At 35.1% G+C, this 22,550-nt stretch overlaps 1 protein-coding gene across 6 annotated transcripts in view; it reads left to right on the top strand.

Annotated features, from left to right (window-relative positions):
- The window catches only part of LOC129239710 (histone deacetylase 4), a 68,840-nt gene extending 54,042 nt beyond the window's left edge, over positions 1–14,798 (top strand). For all 6 annotated transcript variants that reach the window (XM_054875459.1, XM_054875458.1, XM_054875461.1 and 3 more), the window contains 8 exons: positions 6,417–6,554; positions 7,297–8,084; positions 9,607–9,912; positions 9,982–10,851; positions 10,915–11,034; positions 11,101–11,535; positions 13,188–13,321; positions 13,393–14,798. In XM_054875459.1, coding sequence (XP_054731434.1) covers positions 6,417–6,554; positions 7,297–8,084; positions 9,607–9,912; positions 9,982–10,851; positions 10,915–11,034; positions 11,101–11,535; positions 13,188–13,321; positions 13,393–13,447 — 2,846 coding nt within the window. In that variant the 3' untranslated portion in view covers positions 13,448–14,798. The remainder of the gene's footprint in view (positions 1–6,416; positions 6,555–7,296; positions 8,085–9,606; positions 9,913–9,981; positions 10,852–10,914; positions 11,035–11,100; positions 11,536–13,187; positions 13,322–13,392) is intronic.
- The last annotated feature ends 7,752 nt before the right edge of the window (positions 14,799–22,550 follow it).

Raw genomic sequence — 22,550 nt, 5'->3', positions numbered from 1 at the left:
TTACAGTTCAATCTGTCATGCCGTTCTCTAAAACAATGTTTATTGTAACTGCATAAAGCATACCCAAAATTTCTCTAGAAAAGCTGCTGCAGTGCCAGACCTTGGCTGAATTTGAATCCAAATCGTGCCGGTAATGGTGTGATCGTCGAATCCTTCCTTACACGGGACAGTTTTGCAAAGAAAATGCCAAAGCGCGAATGTACTTTTTTTCTAATAACTACATTCACAATTCTCTCATTGTTTTCGTCACTGTCTATGATTTTTCGAAGACAGTAAAACACTCGCTTAAAAGTGAATTCTATTTTTAACTGTCTGGACGTCTAAGTTACGCAGATAGTTTTTCTCTTTTTTGACAGCTAATAAGCATTTTCAATAGTCTTCAGAGCATTGTGTTTTGTAAACCCAAGGTTAGGCCGATGTATTATATTTAAAGGTTAATTGATGGGCCCTTTAATGTTTGTAGTTAGATTTAAAATGAAATGAAATTAATTAAGGCGATAGAAATAGAGAACAGCTGATTTTGAGCACTACTGGCGTTACCAACCATGCAAATAGTTGAATTAAATAAAAGATTTTTACTCAGGTAATAGAGAAAACGAACAGAGTTAACTTTAAAGCTAGAAATAATTTATTATCTGGCCTATTGGTTGGATAGAAAAAACTCTATTATATGTAATATGGGATCTTTCAAATTCGAGTTTCTTTTCTAGTAGTATTTATGGTTTTGACAGCTGTTACAGTTCGTTCTTCTCTCTTTTGCCAGTTGCAGAATGAAAAACTACAGTTTACACAAAAGAGTGGGATTTCGCTCGGGATGCGTATAAAAATAATGAATATCCACTATGAAATGATGATTCCATGAAAATTCGTAATTTCACAAACTTTTGAATATTCCGATCGCTATAATTGTTCAACAGAGCCGGAAAAAAATGCAATCGAAAATCGAGTTTGAAGCGACTGGTTCGGTTAAAACACATAAAAACCACCAGTTCATGTTCATTCCGGTCATTCTATTGAAAATATCGCTGTTGTAACGGAGAGCATTGAAAAATATGAAATTTTTTAATTAAAAAGCCTTCACAGCATACGAGATATAATAGAGAGTGTTTTTTTTAGCCTATTGTTGATTGTATAGAAATTAATGATTTGCGATTTAAAACAAGACTGTGGTACATGTCGCACACCAAAAAAATAAATAAATATCTTGCAAACAAGATGTCCGTTATTCTATCGCAATTTGATCGCCAAGACTGCCCGATTTAACGACTATTTTCTATCACGCCTCCTTAAAGATAAAAAAGCTTATGTGCATATGAACTAAGGCGACTAATGACTAAATGTCATTGGAAATTTCACCGAAGGCATCGCATACAGGCACGCGGCGGCATTTGAAAAATTTCATTTATCATTCATTCATAAATTGCAGAGCCTCTACATTTGTTTTTTTTTTAGTTGATGACCTTTATTCGTAAGCTAAATGAATACTTTCCATATGCGTATGTATGTGTATACATAATCGTGTAAAAAAACAAGTGTATCGATGTGAGCTAATATGACTAAACTAAGCGTTGTTGTTTTTTCATGTTCTACTACCATTAATCAAGGATTGTAGCGAAAATTCCAAAAAAAAGACAACTAAATACAAAGGGTGTACTACAAATGTACTTGCCCTAACCACTATTAATTCGCCACTCTACGATTTATTCTCACATACACCCCGTTGTAAAATTATAAACACGCCACTAGTTTTTGGTTTTATAAAAATATTCTTCTTACGAGTACTTCAACCAAAACCAAATAACGCAAAGTGTTAAATTTTGTACACATTTTTTCCAAATTTCATAAAAACTTTAAAGTTTTTAGCCAGCATTTTTCTGGGTATGAGTTGTATAGCCCATTACATTTTAATATATCCAACAAAGTGCAACTTTCAAGTGGCTACAAAATGCAGTTGGGATTTTTGTTTGTGACAGGAATTTTTTAACTAAAATATTAAAATTTTCTTGGTATGGAGTTTTTTAGCTCATTGAATTTCAATATAAGAAAGTGCAAGTTTCAAGTGACTACAAAATACCGTTGGCATTTTTTACGGTGCTAAGCTTCTTCTTCCATATAAAAAAATTCGAACATGCATTTAGCATTGAAGGGAATCTGTTATACGAAAGTTCTAAAAACTACATACACACAAATTTTATTAAAATTTTGGTTGAATATTTAAAACATTTTTTTTTTATTTTGTACAAAGTTTGAAACGTTGCGTTATATGGTTTTTGTTATTGTATGACTATATATATTTTATAAAAAAATACTGGCGTGTTTATAATTTTGTAGCGGTGTGTATGTGAGAAAAATCGTGGGGGTACGAATTAATAGCGGTTAGGTCAAGTATATAATATCAATGATCTCAAAAAAGTTCGTAAATGCGAATTATTCTTTAAAGAATGCGCACACACGATTTTGACATCATTTTTACGAGTTTTTTTTTATTACTTACATGAACGTATTGAGTTTTGCTTATAATAGTGGCTCGTAAAATTAGACTAACTACACAAATTTATATATACAAAGAGGTTTAGAGCAAAGTATACAAATAAGGCAAGGACATTAAAAAAAGAAAAATTATAAAATATATCTTATTGTTGTTGTATCGTCATAAAACATTGCCACATAAAATAGGTTTTGTTTCTGGCCTTTTGTGCAGCAAAACAAAAATTACCAGTCCGTAATAATTCGATATTCTAATGTACAATGACATTTCGATCATTTGTAATTAAAATAATTCCGAGAAACTTACTCTGACACGACCCTGCTAGCCATAAATCATAGAAAACTGTTTGAAGTAAATGTCTAGTATAGAAAACCCATTAGATATACATAAAAACAGATGTATGTATGTTTGTAGATTGCCCTGTAGGACAAAAAATAGAGAATTGAAAAAAAAAAATCAAAATAACAATTTTTTTAAATATTTCCATAAAAACATTTTTTTTTTCGAGACACAAAGAGTTTGGTTTCTACTGGACCTAAACATTTTTTTCGTATTGTAAGTGCATTAGAGTCGCCCAAAGAAAACTCGGAAATTATTACGACAACCCCAATTGTTGTATAGAGAAAAAGAAAATACGAGTATTGTTTCTATAACTACAGCCACGTAGTTTGATAAATCTGCTTGTGCTCGAATCTACAGACTACCTTGTTTCGAGTCCCGGTAAAGAAAATGGGTTGCTGTCGAAATTCTGTATGTACAAAATTCTAAAAACAAAATTCTGCTTTTTAAAATTCTGCTTTTTTAAAATTCTGCTTTCAAAATTCTGTATTAAAATTAATGTTAACAATGTTAAAGAGGTAATGTAATTATTTAATTTATTATTATTATTATTTTTTATTATTATTCGAGATATTAAATAAAAAATAATAATAATAATAACTTTTTCTTCAGTTTCGATAGAATCCACAGTATTTTTGCGTAGAACTCCTTTTCGCGTGGGCGGCCTTCGGCCGCGCTTCAAAAAAATAACCCTCATCAGTCTAACTCCGGCTACGCAATCCACCGTATTTTTGCGTAGAACTCCTTTTCGCGCTTCAAAAAAATTACCCTCATCAGTCCAACTCCGGCTACGCAATCCACAGTATTTTTGGGTAGAACTCTTCTAAAAAAACGAACAGCTGCGAAGAATTATTAAGAAAAGAAATGAATTAAGTCACACTACATATTTAAAAAGAATTCCAAAAAATATTGTAATTGGCTAAACTAAAATATTGTTATCGCTTAAACATATACATATGTATATTTATGAAATAAATGTTTATTTTGTTACTTCTTGTATGACGAAAATCACAAAACTTGAATAGAGCAGAATATTTCGCATTAAACATGCAGAATTTTGAAAAAGCAGAATTTTAGAAAGCAGAATTTTAAAAAGCAGAATTTAAAAAAAACAGAATTTTAAAAAGCAGAATTTTTTTGCAATTTACAGAATTTTGTCACCCAGAATTTTGTAATACAGAATACTGACACGCTCCCAAAGAAAATAGATATCAGCACATTAGCAAAGGTTTGTTTGTGAAGTTTTTACTTTCCGGCTGTTTGACCCAAGACATCTTTCCTGCTAACAATCGCGCTAAAATCGCTAAACACGATTTTCATATCGCTCTCAGTTTCCCCAATCAGTATGAATTCGTGCCATGTTGCAAAATTACTTGCCACTTGTTTTCATGAAAAAATAGTTCATACTATAGAAAAACCATACCTAAAATTTTTCTGGGTGTGCAATTTTATAGCCCATTGAATTTTAGTACAATAAAAAGCAAGTTTCAAATGTCAATAATATACAATTGATTTATGCGAATTTTTTTTTTTTGTATGGTAATACGTCCTCAGCGAAAAAAATGGCAAAAATCAACGGTATTCTTTAGTCACCTGAAAATTCGTGTTAAACCGTTTTAATGAAATTTTGAAAAATATTGTATAGAATTTGAAAGAAGTAGAAGAAATAATTCGCTAATTTAATTGTCTTCGGGCGTGGGGCGATGCGCTCAACTATAAAGCTTTGCAGTATGGTCTTCGTCACGAGCCAAAAGTTATTACATGACGACGACTATTTGTGAAAATTAATTTATATAACGAATCGCTTGCTTCAAAACGGACAATCGATTGTTGCCGCGCCACCTGGCGTGCAGATGTACAGACTTTAATGGGCGCTTGAAACGTATACGCCAGGGTGGCCCACTTAAGTTCCCTATCTTCCTGTGTTGAGCCTAGTTTTTACACGGATGGGTTTCAGTGATGCCAGTCATCCTAAGTCTAAATTTCACACAAAGAATCGGATAAAACTCCTCAATTACCCATGTCGCACAAAAAATCCCATAAATTCCCAAAGAGTTCCAAATACATTTCTCAGTTGTAAAATATTCATATATTTTAGATTTCTCTAAAAGCAATAGCGTAAAGCTTTTTGCAATCCAAAACAAAAAAAAAACGCTATTGCTTTTAGAAAAATGTAGACTTAATTCTCATAATTTAAGCGGATTATGAGAATTATAGATGGCAACATTGCCGAAAAAGAACAGTTAATATCTATTGTGAATGAAAAATAATGAAACTTTTAAAGAGACGAACAAGAAAGGCTGGATGCAATGCTAGTTGGCACTAATAGTTTCGAAATTATATTAATTATTTTGATATTACGGAGCAGTTGGAGAAATTGCAATTTAGATTTTTTTTAAATAAATAATTATTTCTCAGTATAAGGGCAGCTAATACCCGTATTTGTCGCCTGTGATCTATCTTTTACGGACAAAATTATTCAATAAACAAATCAGCTGTTCACTAATACACGTAACAACCGCCTGTCACACTACAATTTTAATCCGAATTAACTGCGTCGGTAATGCGGATTAACGCCGCCGTCTGTCTAGTCTATAAGAGTTGGAGTTGAGTGTTGATTGCTGCTTTAATGCCAAATAATAATTTAGCGAACCAATGACTCTCTTGAAATTGAATTTCTATTTTCTTGGTGAATGCCAATTTTTTATATCAATTTTTTTTAAATATTTTTTTCATTATTTGGTAAAAAATACATTTTTTAGCATAAATTCTTTCGAACTCTCTTTTAACACATGGACAAAAATTTTAATATCTTGATTTCACACAACTCTAAAAGAACACTTTTCCAACAGAAATGTTAGGTGGAGACAGCTAATCCTACTGCTAAAACATGTATGTTTTCCTGCCATTACGGCCTTCGCACTAGAAAAACTGAAACTTAATATGTACTTTGATTGCCCAAAAGCAAGCAAAATGAAAAAAATAGTTATAACACATATACATATATACACATACATATATATGCGGGAAGTGAAGGAGTGGAGATTTATATGTTTTACAAAACGTAACAATATTCTAAAAATGTCTTTATATACATCATTGGTTTTCTAATTCAAATTAAAACAGTCAAAATGACTCCTTGGGCAATCTAGTCTTAACATCTCTCTCTCATTTTAACGCGCCATTTGCATGCGCGAATACGGCGGTCCGATTTCCTTGATACTATTTTGAAAATTGAAATTAAGGCAGCAAGATGTTCACATGAGAGAACGGGAAAAAGTGAAAACAGAAGATGGTAGCTAAAATTTGAAAAGTCTTCTAGAAACCAAACTAGAGGAAACTCGTATGAAAATATTTTTCTGGCCAGGCTTTAGGTATAAGGCTTCTTCGGCTCGCAATTTTTCGTAAACAAGGGAAATAATAAATAAGTAATAGTATTTTAGCATTGCTGCACTAAAATGAAAGTTGTTCACTGTTATCGAATTTTGTAGAAATTTTAATAGAATAATACAAAAAAAATGAAAAAAAACTCAACAAAACTCAACTTTAGTACCTAAAAATAACCACTGGCAATAATATTCTCATACAGCATCCGAACCAAATTTGTTGAAGCTACGTCTAAAGCAAAGCGTTATTGAGCGCAAGCAGAGAATCAGTCCAGCTGGGTTACGTCGGCATGAGCGCATATTGCAGCGAAGGCAGCAGAAGCAAAATTCCGCTTTAACAAGTACGTATGATGCAAAGCTTTAACACTATGTATTTACGTATGTATGTAAAACACGAAACAAGCAAAGCAGAGCAAAACAAGCGAAGGCAAATATAAATTAATAAAAATTAATAATAAATTAATAAATGAAATCAATTGGAAAATCAAGAAATACAAATAAAAAAAAATGGAAATCGTTTAGTAAACTGTTAATTTAAAAGGAAATGTAAATAAAAAGAATTATGGTTAATTAGAAAATAAAAAATGCCATTAATTATTAGTAAATTATGTATTAAAATTTGTTTAACGGTAATTGCTTCGCTTTATGGATTCTGGTTTGTTGACAAATGGCTAGTGAATTTCACTATAAACCCAAGTGTATGTTTGTATATGTACATATACACATGTACCTACTGCAAACAATTTATCAAGCAAAAACAAAGCTTATATGTTCGTCCTTAAAATATGACATGAATGCTTGCTAGTTTGTTTTGTAATGCTTTGAATGTGTTTAACGCTTCTGAGGATTGTTTCATTTCCGTATTACTAATTGAAAAATAACCTTACAAAGCTACTATACTTTTTTAAGTAAAAATATTCATATACATATACCTATGTTGTATACAATATATATATATGTATATATATTGTAAATACATATATACCTATATCGCACTGCTTCTTTAAACACGAAAGTATAAAAAATATTTGCATCTATAAAAGTCGCTCAACTACATAAGTCAATTTAATTTTCAACCAACAGATTGTAGCAGCACACCAGATTCCGGTCCAAACTCACCGCCTTCGTCCACACTCTCCGCTGGTGTTGTAGGTAGTCGCGGCTCACCGACTAGTGCACCCATTCAAGAAGAGAACGAGGAGAGTGGGCAATATCAGCCAGGCCAGCGTAGTAGTATAAATGATCTCTCGCTGTTTAGCTCACCCTCAATGCCAAATATTCCACTTGGCGGACCACATTTAGCAAGCCATGCACATTCTCAAGCAAATGTCAACAATTATGCTATGCTCGCCGCTCTTCGACAGCATGTACCTACTTTGGCCGCTCCTACATACTATAGTCCGTTGGCGATGCCATTCGCTCGACACCAACCACCTCCGCCGCCACCTCCATCGCACACCGCCGCTGCAATGACGGTCGCCGCAGCTAGTGCTTTGCCACCCGCTCCAGCGCCAGTTGTACGCTCGGCCTCGGCCACATCCACCTCGTCATCACAAGCTTCTTTGGTCAGTGATGCTATACCACCTATTGCGCATGCCGCTTCAACACTCCTACCTGCTGGTGGCGCTGGCACACACGGTCACGCTGTCTTAGGCGCTGGTAGCTTACGTCCAGGCGCACCAATGGTCGGTGTTTCACCTTCGATGTATGGACAGCCAATAACCGATGCCCAAGTGGCTCACGCCCACCTTAACAAGCAAGGACATCGACCTTTGGGGCGCACTCAATCAGCACCTTTACCGCTAGGTCATCCAATGCTCACCGGGACTGCACAGATTGGTGTCGGACAAACGCACTATGAGAACAGTGATGTGAGTATAATGTGTGTCCTTCATGTAATCACATTGCAAGTAAAATATGAAATTCTGAACTGACGCAAAAAACACAAAAACGCCGAGACACGTAAGCTTAATTTTGGGTCGTAGATTACGAAAATACAAAATATCTCGATTTTTAGTTTGCATTGTCTCTTAAGCGATCTATGGATTATTTTTTTGATGAAAAAAGCGAAAAGATGTAAATGACTTCCCACTCATCCACCGATCATTAAAAAATTATCAGACACATTCAAGCCACGGGTTCAAGCTCCGCATTTCGTACCGACCATTTTGTGCAAGAATAGAGAGCGCCATAGGCTCTTTAAACACGATTACGTAACAATGTGTGAGGAAAAAAGAGGCTAAAAATTTAGAGGAAAAAGATTGAGGTCAGAAATATTCCTCCTAGTGAAAATAAGTGTTTGGTCTTTGAGAGACGATTCTTAAGTCCACAATTTACAACCACGTTCATTCGTGTTTGCTCTTGTTCTACTGTTTATCATAACTACTACTTATCATAAATCGTAAAATAATTTTGTTTATAAAGCATCCCCATAATCCAAAGAAGCGGCAAGATGTCGTCTTGCGAAGTCAGTCTGTTTAGATGTGGAATAGTATCGCTTGTATCTTGCTTCGCGCTTATGATCGTCGTACGAAAGTTTCCAATGAGGTTTTTAATATGGAGTTTGATAAGATTCCAAGTACCATTGGAATACCTTTGGCCACGAGTAAATTAATAGTAAAAAACAACATTACCCAAGAGGCCAATAGGTCATGGGAAGAAGAAGATACATGCGTAACAGCCAGGCTACTATGGCCGCAAATAAAGAAGAAAAGAACAAAGGAATTGCTTAGCCTCTCAAGAGAAGATATTTTGAAGGTCGTGGCTTGTGTCACCGGCCACTGGCTATTTGGAAGGCATTCCTTGAGATTAGGAGTATTCTCCCATGAATATTGTAAAAGCTGTAGAGATGAGGAGGAGGAAGAAACAGTAGAGCACTTCCTTTGCAATTGTCCATCCTTAGCTAAAATCAGAGCAGGTTGTCTAGGTAAACACTTTTTCAATTATCTTACAGAACTATTTGGCGCGGGGATTAGACCAATCCTGCGCTTCATAAGAGCCTCAAAATGATTTCACGAAAGTAAATAAACAAGGCTCCCGTGTCGCACAGTGGTATCACAACGGACCTGCGAGGTCTAAGTGAGTTGGTCATACGGACCGACTACCACCGTAACCTAACCTAACCTAACTTTGATAAGATGCTGCTTTTGGCATTGTTGAAAGCTTCTCCTGTGTCAACGAAATCAGCCAATGCAAATTATTTCTTCTCAGGCGCGATTTTTACATTGTCCTCTACCTCACATAATGCAGACCCCGTAGAGCGGCCCTTGTAATAGGAGGGCTACAGATTTTTTATCCCCCATTTGTTGTGCCCTTAACTCAAAAACTTTTTACAAAAAAAAATGTTTATTTGTATCGTAGAACCTATCAACTTATGACGTATTTCGTTTGCAGGCAGAGCAGCAGGCGCACATGTTGGTCACGCAGAAAATACGGCAAACATTGATAAACCGTAGTAGCGCAAATCGTGAACCTCAACTGAAAGAGGAAGAAGATGCGGCCGAGGTTATTGATCTGACGGACAAAAAAAAGCCACCTAAAACCGTCATAACTAGTATTGTACCCACGAGTACCTCACAAAATCTGCCAGAGACGACGAACGCAACGTTGGTCGCCTGCATGCCCAACACGCCGAGTAAGTTACGCGATCAAGAATACCTGCAGCAACAACGGGAACTACTATATAGACAAGCATTGCAGGTATGTGAATTGTCAATCCTATTATATCTGCGATATTAATTATATATTTTAATTGATTGGTGTTTTCAGATGGATGATTCAGTCGCACGTGGTTTGGTACGCCCACTATCGCGAACACTATCTAGTCCTTTGGTGCATATGGGTCCAAATGGTATAAGCCAGCTTCCAGATACTGGCCAATATGCCCCACCCATTATAACTTCCTCATCAGCAGATCATATTCCGCCAGTTAATCTCACAGTCCCGCATCGGCGTCGAGTGCTGGAGCACTCATCGCCCGGTGTACCAGCGTCCAATGTGTTTTCTTCATTACCTGCCATACAACCTGCCATTGTTGGTGCAGCGATTAGCAAGCTTACAAACGATTTTTCTACCCACAAAACAACTACTGGTCTCGCTTATGATAATCTTATGCAGAAGCATGCCTGCACTTGTGGTGATAATTCGGTTCATCCGGAGCATAGTGGGCGTTTGCAGAGTATCTGGGCCCGCTTAATTGAAACTGATCTGGCTAAGCGTTGCGATCGTCTACGATCACGCAAAGCTACGCTGGAGGAGTTGCAATCAGTGCACACTGAGGCACACACAATACTTTTTGCTTCAAGTTCTTGTCAGTTGAATCGGCAGAAGTTGGATAGTCCACCCGCTTTGGGCTTTGTTCGTTTATCCTGCGGAGGTTATGGTGTAGATTTGGATACCACATGGAATAAGGATCATACGGCAGCCGCTGCACGTATGGCTGCTGGCTGTGTCATTGATTTAGCTTTTAAAACAGCTAAAGGCGATATTAAAAATGGTTTCGCGGTAGTGCGACCGCCAGGCCATCACGCAGAGGCCAATTTAGCGATGGGTTTTTGCTTTTTCAACTCCATTGCGATTGCTGCAAAATTGTTGCGTCAACGTATGCCGGAAGTCAAACGTATATTGATTGTGGATTGGGTAAGGATACACACACACATACATATGTATAGATATAACTTAAAATACATTTCCATCGTTTAGGACGTGCATCATGGCAATGGAACACAACAAGCATTCTATGATAACCCCGATGTGCTATATTTATCCATACACAGGCATGATGATGGTAACTTTTTCCCGGGCACAGGTGGTTCAACCGAGGTAACTAATTAATAAGTTAATGTTTTTCATTTTGTTATTCACTTTGTTTTTTTATTGTCTTCACAGTGTGGAGTTGGCGCTGGCGCTGGTTTTAATGTAAACATTTCCTGGTCGGGTTCACTCGATCCACCTCTGGGCGATGCTGAATATATTGCTGCATTCCGTACAATTGTGATGCCTATCGCAAAGTGTTTTAATCCAGATATTGTCTTGGTGTCGGCTGGTTTCGACGCAGCTGCCGGTCACCCTCCACCTTTAGGTGGTTACATGGTGTCGCCGGCATGTTTTGGTTTTATGACGAGGGAACTAATGCAATTGGCTGAGGGTAAAGTGGTGTTGGCGCTGGAAGGCGGTTACGATTTACCCGCAATTTGTGATTCTGCACAGGAGTGCGTACGTGCGCTTCTAGGCGACCCATTGTCTGCAATTGCAGAAAGTGAGATTAATAGACAGCCATGCCAGAATGCGATAGATACGTTGCAGAAGACAATTGCAATACAGGTGAGATATTATTTTCACTTAAACATGATTAGGTGCGGGTATTTCAAATTTAACAAAGTTATTTACAAATTCTGTAACAAATTTAAACGAGTTTTTTGATACTGATCAATAGAAAATTCATTTATGATATATACTGTTAAAGTTACTTAAGGCATAAACACAGTTATTGATGATTTCGTATCAAAATCTGACAGATCATGACAAAGGAATTAAGTGTAGAGAGCATGACTGACATATCGTTGACGGGGCTTAGGGCGAGCTTCCTCTTCATGCAAAGGTGCGTGTTGTCTTATCACCAAGAACGGAATAATCCGCAAAAAATGTTTTTTTTTTAAAGTTTGAGGAAAATAAATAATTTTAGTAATCATGTAAAATTCTTTTTCATTAGAACAAAACGTAAAAGTCTTGCCGAAGCAGGACATTTTGAATACATCGCGCATTTCGAGCGGTGATGCAAAAGGGTTAAGTAGAATAACAAGTAAAACAAACATAAGAAGCCACCCAAAGATGAATTTCCGCAATTATACACACGGCGGTCGCTGCACCCGGTGTAACATTCAAAGCACTCCCCAAAACTGACAACTACTTTCTGCATATTGTAGCAGGTTGAATTCCTTATCTGTAATAAATCCCGACATGTCAAACGTGCACTTATCCAGTGTTTCAGGAAGCTCTTGGCGCGCGTCCCTAGCTACGTCTTCACATGTCCATTCAAATTAGCGCAGACTCTGTCGAAAGAGCAGATCTGCTGTGTCTGCCGTTAGATGGGCTCGATCACCAGCCGAGTCAGAGTTTCGGGAAACTGTTCCAAAAATAATAACAACAACGGCGGTTGGCGTAAAAAAAAATAAATATTTGATATAATACTAAACTTTATTAAACTGTTCTCTTCGTTTCGCCTTAAAGCTAATAGTCACTCCTTTTTTTCTGTTGCGTAAGCACTCAGTATATCTGGTGCGGTTAATCCATTAGAGTTAACCGCTGACAGAAAATATTTATATCCATCCAGACTGTAACCCAGATTAAGTAGTAGTAAAATAGTAGCAAATTCGGCGGCACTTTTATTACGATTTTTTTTTTTTGCTTTTACTTTTCTTTAGGTAATGAATGGTAAAACAAATTTTAGAGCATATATGTACATTAGGATGGTCCAAAAAAATGTGTTTTCTTGATGCTACACCCTAAATTTGCACCATAGCCCAACATAACTTTTTTTTTTAATGCTACCCTCTAAATTTGTTCTATGGCTCAAAAATAGTCACTTATATTTATATTATAAATTATTTACCCGTCCTGTTAGCGTTTTGGAAATTACCAATGAATTTGCATAGTAGAAATGTACTTTTGGTATAAACTGTTTAAATATCAATATTATTTAATCTCCTCTTTTATTTTCTCCTCACAAATGTCCTAAAACTTATAACAAAAAATAAAAAAAACGGGATAATTTTTTTTTTTTTTTTTTTTTTTTTTTTTTTTTTTTTTTTTTTTTTTTTTTTTTTTTTGTTTTTAATTAGGGGGGTTCTCAGGGTCACTATAGAAATAGTTAAAATTTGTTTCATAGCGTTCGGTTTAAAAAAATTTGTATAACTAGAAGTTAATCATTTATATGTATGTAATGAGAGTTTTTAAATAATGCTATGCTCTTTCAGTTACAACATTGGCCATGTGTACGCCGTTTGGCCCATACTGTTGGTTTATCTGCGCTCGAGGCATTAAAGATTGAGCTCGACGAATCGGAAACCGTTACGGCCATGGCAGGCCTTTCTATGCAGTCGATGAACAGGTAAACATGCTGATATGCTTATTTTTCGGTTTAATGCAATACATATAAATATACAAAATTTTCTTTTTCAGAAATTTATCTCGTGATGACTCAGAAGAACCAATGGATCAAGACGAAGTTAAGTAATTTGAAACTAAAAAACCTTGAACGACTTTTGTCTGAGTTCGTACGCACCTAATGCGTCTATCAATAAATCGCCGGCAAAGGAACATTTTTATATAAAAGCCTCGGGCAACAAAAACGTCGACGCTAGGTATGCGTATATTGGATTTACAGGTGCACAGATGACTGTGGAAATACTGTTCCTGTCTGTGAAAAGTGTCAAAATAAAGATACGGTGTTTCGGTTTTTATTTACATAATCTCTATTGTATGTTTGTCCTTTTGTCCCTAAGCTGAAATTATTAGGCAGAACCACGTCTACGAGTTAGTGAGGGAGTTCTGTCACAGCATTTATGTGTAGGTGATGTTTTTCTTGGACATTTGGTATTAAGCGAAGGTATCTGTTGTCTATGTAATTCGTTCATTGCTAAGCTTAGGAAAAATATATTGAAAACAAAGATTATCTATTTACGTGTGGTATGTATGTACAAACATGCAGCATAAATATATTTTAAACAAAAGTACATACATATACAAAAATGCATACATATATGCGTACATGTAACTCTAAACAAAGTATTTGTATACTTGTATATATATATATACACATAAATATATTTATATTGATTTGTATTTATGAGTAAAAACATATAATGCATATATGTATCTACATATATGATTTTTGATATTCAATACCAATATGATGCAAAATCAGATGAGTTTCTTAAATGTTGATTCAATGTTATAAGATAATGTTAGAAAGAATTTTTAATGTTAATGTAATATGTAAGTTAAATTGTAGTAGCTCATTTTCATTAGTAAAAATTATATTTCCTTTTTATCACAAAGCATCAGAAAAAAAAAATATATATTTTTAGAAAACAAAAATCTATGTGATAAAAAACGAATGATTTGAGAGCAAAATTATTAAGGAATCTAATAAATTATTGTAATATGACAATGTGCGAATATCACTGATTAACCACCGCCTCTCACAACAGACAAAAACAAAGCAAAATAAAACCACTGCAATCGGTCAAACCCACAGATTTACCTAAAACTCACTTTTATTGTTAATTTCTTCTTTTAATTAAACTTTATTTTTTATTTTTAGATATGTTAATTATTACTACCAAAACTGAATAAAATAAAATATGTATATGTTAGTGTTAGATATGTTGTCACACGTTCAATGCAATTAAGCGTGTTTACATGAGATACAAAATTCTACGTTATAATTACTATAGTGTGTATGTATGTATTTACATGTAATTTAGAATTAAGGAGCAATTTTTAATATATGTATGCTTATGAGTGTATATGTGCAATATATAATATTGCGTTCGTATACATAACTGGGCATCAATTTAATGTAATTTGTGCTGTTTTTCACGCTTCAAAAAAATAACTACAGTGGGTTATTACACGCACATGCATGTTTGAAAGGAAAAGGGATATCTACTGTTAGTTTGTTACAAATGAAAATTTCAAGTGATTACTTCAACAAACGAAGAAATTAAATTGGTTTGCAAAAGTTAAAATAAAAATACATGAAAATTAAATAAATTACCCAGTATATTTGTGATACAATGCAGTTGATAAAATAAGCATTTTTCTTGATTGGCGAATTCGTTTTATTTTTTGCTTCAACTTAACTGAAAATACATTTTTTTATGTATGAATATCATTTTATTAGTTGTTGTTATTGCTGTTATAGCAGCATAAACATTCCCCACGCATGTACGGGGAATGCTGCTGATGTTATAGGCCTTGGTTGGATATTAATCCGCGTGTTCCCGCACCATAAAACCGACTGACGTGGGAAAGATGATTTTATTAGTTGTTGTTGTTGTAGCAGCATAAACATTCCCCATACATATACGGGTAATGTTGGTGGAGTAACAGTCCTTGGCCAGATATAAGTCCGCGTGTTCCGGCAACATGAAACTGACTGACGTGGGAAAAATCTGTTTATGAGTCGAGTAGTTACCTCGGCTGGTTGTTGGTTAAAAGCGTTGTTGTTGTTGTAACAGCATAAACATTCCCCATACTTACATACGGGGAATGGTGCTGGAGTGACAGTCCTTGACCGGATATAAATCCGGGTCGTTTCGGTAACGTAGAACCGACTGTCGTGGAAGCGTGGGTTAAAAGCGTCTTTTATCACCATAGACGGCAATGCATTTCAATTTCTTCAGTATCGGTAAATTTAGGGAACTTCTGGAGATTCGAACTTTCAATAAGATTTCTATGCCACTGCAGACTACTGCTTCTTAAAGCGGGAACCAAAGTGAATCTGTAAAAAGTAGTCACTAGAGCAACAACAACATATACATGAATTTCGGTTTTGTAATTTGGTTCTTTGAATGTCACCATTTCAATCGGAATTTAAACAAACCAACGAACCAACTACAAACCACTTACTTATGTTACTTTGACATTCAAAGCAGCAAATCGCAAGGAAAAAAATCGGCTGCTCTACTTAGCCCAACCACTATTAACTCGTACCGCTACGATTTCTTCTCATTTGCACCCCGTTGCAAAATTATAAACACACAGCATTAGTTTATTTTTATATAAAAATATAGTAAGTTAGAACAATTAAGGGGGTATTCTAGTCTAGAGGCCCGAATTTCGAGCATTTTTTGACGATGAATAAAAAAAAAAGCTATTGATATTTTTACGATACATTTTTTTATCATTTATTTATTCATATATTAGGAGCACACAAAATAAATTTGAAAAAAAAAAATGAATTTTCATGGAGTTATGCGTCCTTGAAGTGGAAGGGGGGAAAAAAAGGCAGTGTCCCCGTCGTCACGATTTCTACCCTTGTGGTCATCTGAAGAAAAAAAAAATATAAATTCTTAATTAATATGAATGTCATTATCGTATGAACCAGAAAAAACGGAAAAAAATTTTTTTTCCATAAAATGGCGGCTACTCAAAAAATTGAGGTCGATTTTTCTCTTATTTTTAAGCTTTCTCGAATTGTTTACACATATTAAAAAATTGAAATTTCCAGTTTTTCGAGCTTCATACGATAGAGATATATTTAAGGAATAATCATGACAAATTTCAAGCAAATCGGTTGATTGGAACTTGAGATATCGTGCCGACCGTATCGAACGAAGTAGTTTCGAGAAAAACACTTTTGAAGTTCGGCGTCCGCTCAAACCAGTCAAGCTGTCGCATCACTAAAATAGTTGTAGCTTCGAAAATAATTCGAATTTTGAAAAATTCTTTTAGGGAGATATTTTTGAATAGTTAAACTATCAAATTTTGAAAAAAAAATTTTTCGATTTTTTCAAATTTCTAGACTAGAATACCCCGTTAAGAGGGACTTTTAGTATTTTTGACATTATTCTCACATTCTCATTTTCATTGTTTCTCCATTCAAAGAAATTAGAAACTAAAAATATTTTTATTAAGATTTAATTCTTCTATGCCGTAAAAGGGTGGCATGATAATATTTTATTTATTTTTTTATTTTAATCCCTAAACTTTAATTTCCTGTAAATGGGTGTGTATAATTGTGAAAATAATTCAAAGCTGAGCGCAAGTAACGCCGAATTAGTCTGCCACATCTTTGCTCCAAAGAATGGATGTTCCATATACATAAGAGATTTGTGAAATATAACAATGTGGCTACCCGTTTTCTTACACAAGTGGGTGGTATCTGTCTATCTCTTATAATTTATTAATGTAAAATTCTTTTTATTTTTCCGTTCTTTAAATTCAATTTCGCGCAAAAATCCGAAATATGAAAATACTTTTTTGTTATACAGTGAGTCAAAAAATTATTGGCACATTCGTAAAATCAAAGTTCTCAGTACTATAACTTTTCCTCTAATGAAAGTATAAAAAATAGAAAACGGTATTTTCTAAATGTATTTATTTTTTAGGTATCTGAACAAAAAAAATAATGAATTTCGGCATAGGCTTACAAGCTTAACCTTGAAAGCTAAAATAAGGCACAAATTCACATCAAAAAAGTAGTGGCACATTCTTTATGTTAGCTTATGCTTTTGGCGTCGTAACGGTAAACTCCCGTTATTTTCACTCTCGCTTTTTACTTATTCGTACGTTTTAGGAATTGCATACGGTCACAATCACTTTTGATCGCGATTTCAACGGACATAGACCAAAATGGGCCGTGATGCTGAAATTTCCCTAGAACTACGTCAAATAATGATAAAACTGTATTTAGAAAAAAAAAATCCTATTGCAAAATTGGCAAACTTGTCTATAAATCATGGTCCAGCGTTCGAAACATCGTTATGTATTAATGCAATACTGGCAAAATAGCTCCGGAGAGCAGATCTGGCCGCCCAAAAAAATTAACCGAACGACAGGAGCGAATTGTGGTGTCCACGGTGGTACAAAATCCAAAAACTTCGGCTGTCAAATTGTGCAAGACTCTGCAAAATTCATTTGAAATCAATTTCAACCCGCAAACTGTTCGGAATACCCTATATAAGGCTGGGTACCATGGCCGGATTCCTCGACGCAAACCCTTCATTTTGTAAGGTAAATAAGAAAACGAGGCTAGAAATTGCTAAACAGCATTTAAATAAGCCCGACGCTTTTTAGAACACCACCATGTTTAGTGACGAATCAAAATTCAATTTATTTGGGTCAGATGGAGCACAAAAGATTTGGCGAAAGCCAAATAAAGAGTTTCAATAGAACAACCTGCTCAAAAAAGTTAAACACGGTGGAGGAAATGGTCGTTTCGCGGCATCTGGTGTCGGAAACCTCGTGTTCATAGATGAGACAATGGACAAGCATGTGCGTCGCGACATTCTTAAAGAAAATTTAAGTCGAAGTGTGAAAAAACGGGCTCTTAATGGGACAACTTAGCAATTTCAACAAGATAATGACCCAAAACATTCGTCTTATCTTGTGCAGGAGTGATTGATATACCAATGCAAACAGTTTAAAACTTGCAAAAACTATGAATAACTATTAAAAAATTTTGTTGAATTTTTTTTCGAATCATGATTATTTGCTTTGTTGACCAATAAAATAATAGGTATGCTCACCGCACTCTCCATAACACATGGGCTGAAAAGACCCGGGACTAACAAAAAAACTCGTTTTGTCTTCAAAATTAGCTTTATTCATCAACGTAATTTCCATCAAGAACAACGCAACCATTCCAGCACCGCTCTAACATTTCAATACCACTTTTATAGAACGATTTATCTTTTGTCTCAAAATAGGCCTCAGTTTCAGCGATAACCTTTTCATTCGAGCGAAATTTCTTACCGGCGATCAATTTTTTAAGTCTGTAGAATCTGTCGAATACGGCGGATGTGAAAGCAATACGAACGTCAACTCATGTAGTTTAGTCATTGTTTTGATTGACTTATGACTCGGTGCGTTGTCTTGTTTTTGGTGAACAGTGAGCAAACGCGGCACCCACTTCGAACAGAGCTATCTCATAGTCAAACACTCATGCAATATGAAGCCTACACATGCTTATAACTTCATTCTTCATTTATAAATACATCAATATACGATATCAGCTAACTCACGCAACTACACTTTTCAATTATTCAAGACGATTTTGTGGATTTTCTTGATGTTTTCTGGTGTTACCGTCTCATGTGGACGTCCACTGTGTTGTGCATCATCGGTGTCTTAACGACCACGTTTGAAGTCAGCATACTTTTTATTGTTGTTTTTGATGGAGCGAGGTCCCTATAACACTGCTCAAGCCTTTACTTCGCATGAACGATATTTTTCCCCCATCAAGAAGCTGTGTAAAATTAAAACACAAACTACGTTTTGATCCATTGTTTCGAAAATAACAAAATTAACGTCACTCTTAGCACAATAACTCACGAACTAATGAATAGATAGAGAATAGAATAATATCACGCAATTGTAAGAGCTGCCTTATTAAGGTTAGTATTAACTGAAAAATAGGTGAATGCAATAAAACTAGTGCCATCTATGTATGCAGTATACCGAACCATTTACTTTTTTAATTGCCTGTTCCTGATACACAGCTGATTAGCTGCCGCAATATTGCAGAGGTTAGTTAGTGCCGAACTCGTTGTTTGAAAATTTTCATTTCATTTGAACTTAATTTTAGGCATAAAAGCAGAAAATACACAATATTAAACTTCAAGGTAGTATTTATGAAATAAAGGGAAAGGCTTCCATTTCAATTCCGCAGGCAAACAATTTATATTGGGCTTGACTAGCGAGCGATGAACATCAGATTGTAAACATTCTTTTGAAAGAACCCGTGGCGTTGGCATTGTTGCAGAAACCACTTCCGCAACTTCTACAGTTCGAACACACTCAATAATTTCATTATTTTTAATATTAATTATTTTTAATATTAATTATTATTTTATTAATTTAAGTAAAAAATCAAACTCTTGGGCTCTATTGTAATTTATTTGCTTATGCCAAATTCGTTACACAGAATATCAAATGGGCGCAAAGGATAATTCTCTAAGACTAAATTAAAAAAAGGCGAAAAATTATACATTCTCGAAAATTTGATAACAAATAAATAAGTATTTTTATTATTTCTTCCTTTATATTTTTATTTTTAAAAGTAAATATTCATGATTATTGATTGATTACTTCGAATTGTAAACGATAACTACACATGGAAAGGTACAAATAATGGTAATTAATTGCTAATTATTTAATTACCCTCTGGATTGCCCATTCAAATCAAAGTAATCAACATTACTGTTGGTGCTTGGATAACGCCAGCCAAGTAGGAGTAACTTAAGACGATTTGCGAAGAGAAAGATAATTAATAAGACTTTCTCATACTTAGTTTAATTTTCATTTTAATTTAAGGGCTTAGGGGTAGTCAGAGGTCCGAAAGAACAATTTTCAACTATTTTTTTTGCTAGTCAACTGCTTTATTTTACAAAAAAAAAACATAGCAGTAATGCATCATGTTTCGATTTGACTTTAGCAAAATTGCATATAAAAATTAATAATTGTAAAAGTTTGTGTGGAGGCCGTTTCTCCAGAAGTCTCTTGCGGTGATCAAATCAAGTCCTTGGAGATTCATCTTAAATCAAACGGACAAGAGAAATTAGTTTTATTTATAGATAATCTTGTGCCTGATCGAAGCTTTTTTTCAAAATTAACAATATGGCGGCCTCAGGAAATATTTGTAAAATTTTCGAGAAAAAGTCCGACAATTAATTGTTAAAAAAAAATTGAAATTTTTGAAAAAAAAATTCTTCGATCAGGCACGAGTTTTTTATGTCTTTCAAAAGATGGATTTTTTAAGTTTTTTTTACAGTTTTTAAGTTACAGTGATCGCCAGTTCAAAAACAAAAATAGTTTTGAGAAATACGCATTTAAAGTTTTGCTGCTAGCTACTTGCTCTCGAACGCTCCGGAGGCCCCCCTTTGTTAATTGTTGAATAACTCGAAAAATATTTGTCGGACTCACTTCAAATTTTCACTCAGTATTTTAAAGATATTATACTCTAAGAAAATGCAAAAAAAAGTTTTTGAAAATTCCGATTACTCTAACCCCATAAGGCAGTTTGCGCAAGAAAGTTGCCCCCTAAAAATCATTTAATAGGACTTTCTCATACTTGCATAATTTTCATTTTAATTTAACTAATTTACATATTTAATCTTTTATTTATTTAGTAAAAGTGAGAAATATATATATATATATTTTCTGTTGTAACAACGATTTTAATAGGTCGCAACAGTGGCAAAAATTTAAACGATTAACAGGCTTCTTCTTTTCTCCAAGCCTTAGCAAGTGGCAAATAGATAAAGCAACTGGAATAAATTAACATATCTTGGCAGCGCTGGAATAGAGCTGCCTAAAATCACATTTGTTTGTAAAATAGTGAATTATTACCAGTTTTATGAGGCATAACCCATACTCACTAACGGCAAATCTTGCTGGATAACTTTGTTGTTGCTTTCACATGCAAATTTTTCGTCAAGCCACCCGAGAAGGGAGATAGCGAGCAAAGAAGTGGCGAAAAAAAGAAGCATATAGATTCAATCGAAAATCAAGTATATGACATCAAACTATTCGGATTTATATCCGACCAAGTTCAAATCGTCACTCAAGCAGCATTCGCCAAAAATTATTGAAGGTACGTACTACGTACATACATAAGTATACTTATACATCTTTAAATTGGGAAAATAAAGGGTGTTTTTTTTTAGAGGTTAGGTTTTCAAGATGAAATAAAACGTATATAATTTAATGTTATGGCCAAGAATTTAGCTTTATTATAAAGATAAGGGTTTGCCATTATGTTTTAAAAATGATTTCGGGCAAGTGGCCGCCGCGGCTGGCTCGAATAAATTCCAGCCGAGAGGCCCAATTTTCGACCACTTTTTGCAGCAATTGGGGCCGGTTGTCAGCAATAACGCGCCGAATATTCTCTTCCAAGACGTCAATCGTCTCGGGCTTATCTGCGTAGACAAGCGACTTCACATAGCCCCACAAGAAATAGTCCAGCGGTGTTATATCGCACGATCTTGGAGGCCACGCCACAGGTCCACGGCGCGAGATAATGCGCTCACCAAAAGCTTCCTTCAATAAATCGATTGTTGCGTTGGCTGTATGGCATGCAGCGCCGTCTTGTTGGAACCAAAGGTCGTCCACATCAACATCGTCCAATTCAGGCACGAAAAAGTCATTAATCATGGCTCTATAGCGCTCTCCATTGACTGTAACATTATGGCCGGCTTCATTTTTAAAGAAATATGGACCAATGATTCCCTCTGCCCATAGAGCACACCAAACAGTGACTTTTTGAGGATGTAACGGCGTCTCAGCAATGGCTTGTGGATTATGTTCACTCCAAATGCGACAATTTTGCTTATTGACATACCCATTCAACCAAAAGTGAGCTTCATCGCTGAACAAAATTTTCTTGTGAAAATCGGGATCGGTGGCCATCTCGTTTTGGGCCCAAATTTGCACGATTTGCAAACGTTGTTCAGGTGTAAGTCCATTCATTATGAAATGGCAACCCAAACTGAGCATAAATCAAGTGACAGCTGTCAAAAAGACCATCTACGAAAAAAGTAGTGCCAACTTGAAAACCTAACCTCTAAAAGAAACACCCTTTACTATGCATACTGTGGACTTGTTTGAGTTGT

This window comes from Anastrepha obliqua, chromosome 2, assembly GCF_027943255.1.
Source record: "Anastrepha obliqua isolate idAnaObli1 chromosome 2, idAnaObli1_1.0, whole genome shotgun sequence".
In the NCBI taxonomy this organism is placed as follows: Eukaryota; Metazoa; Arthropoda; class Insecta; order Diptera; family Tephritidae; genus Anastrepha; species Anastrepha obliqua.
The sequence above is the reverse complement of the archived record's forward strand: the minus strand, read 5'-3'. Positions and strand labels throughout refer to the sequence as shown.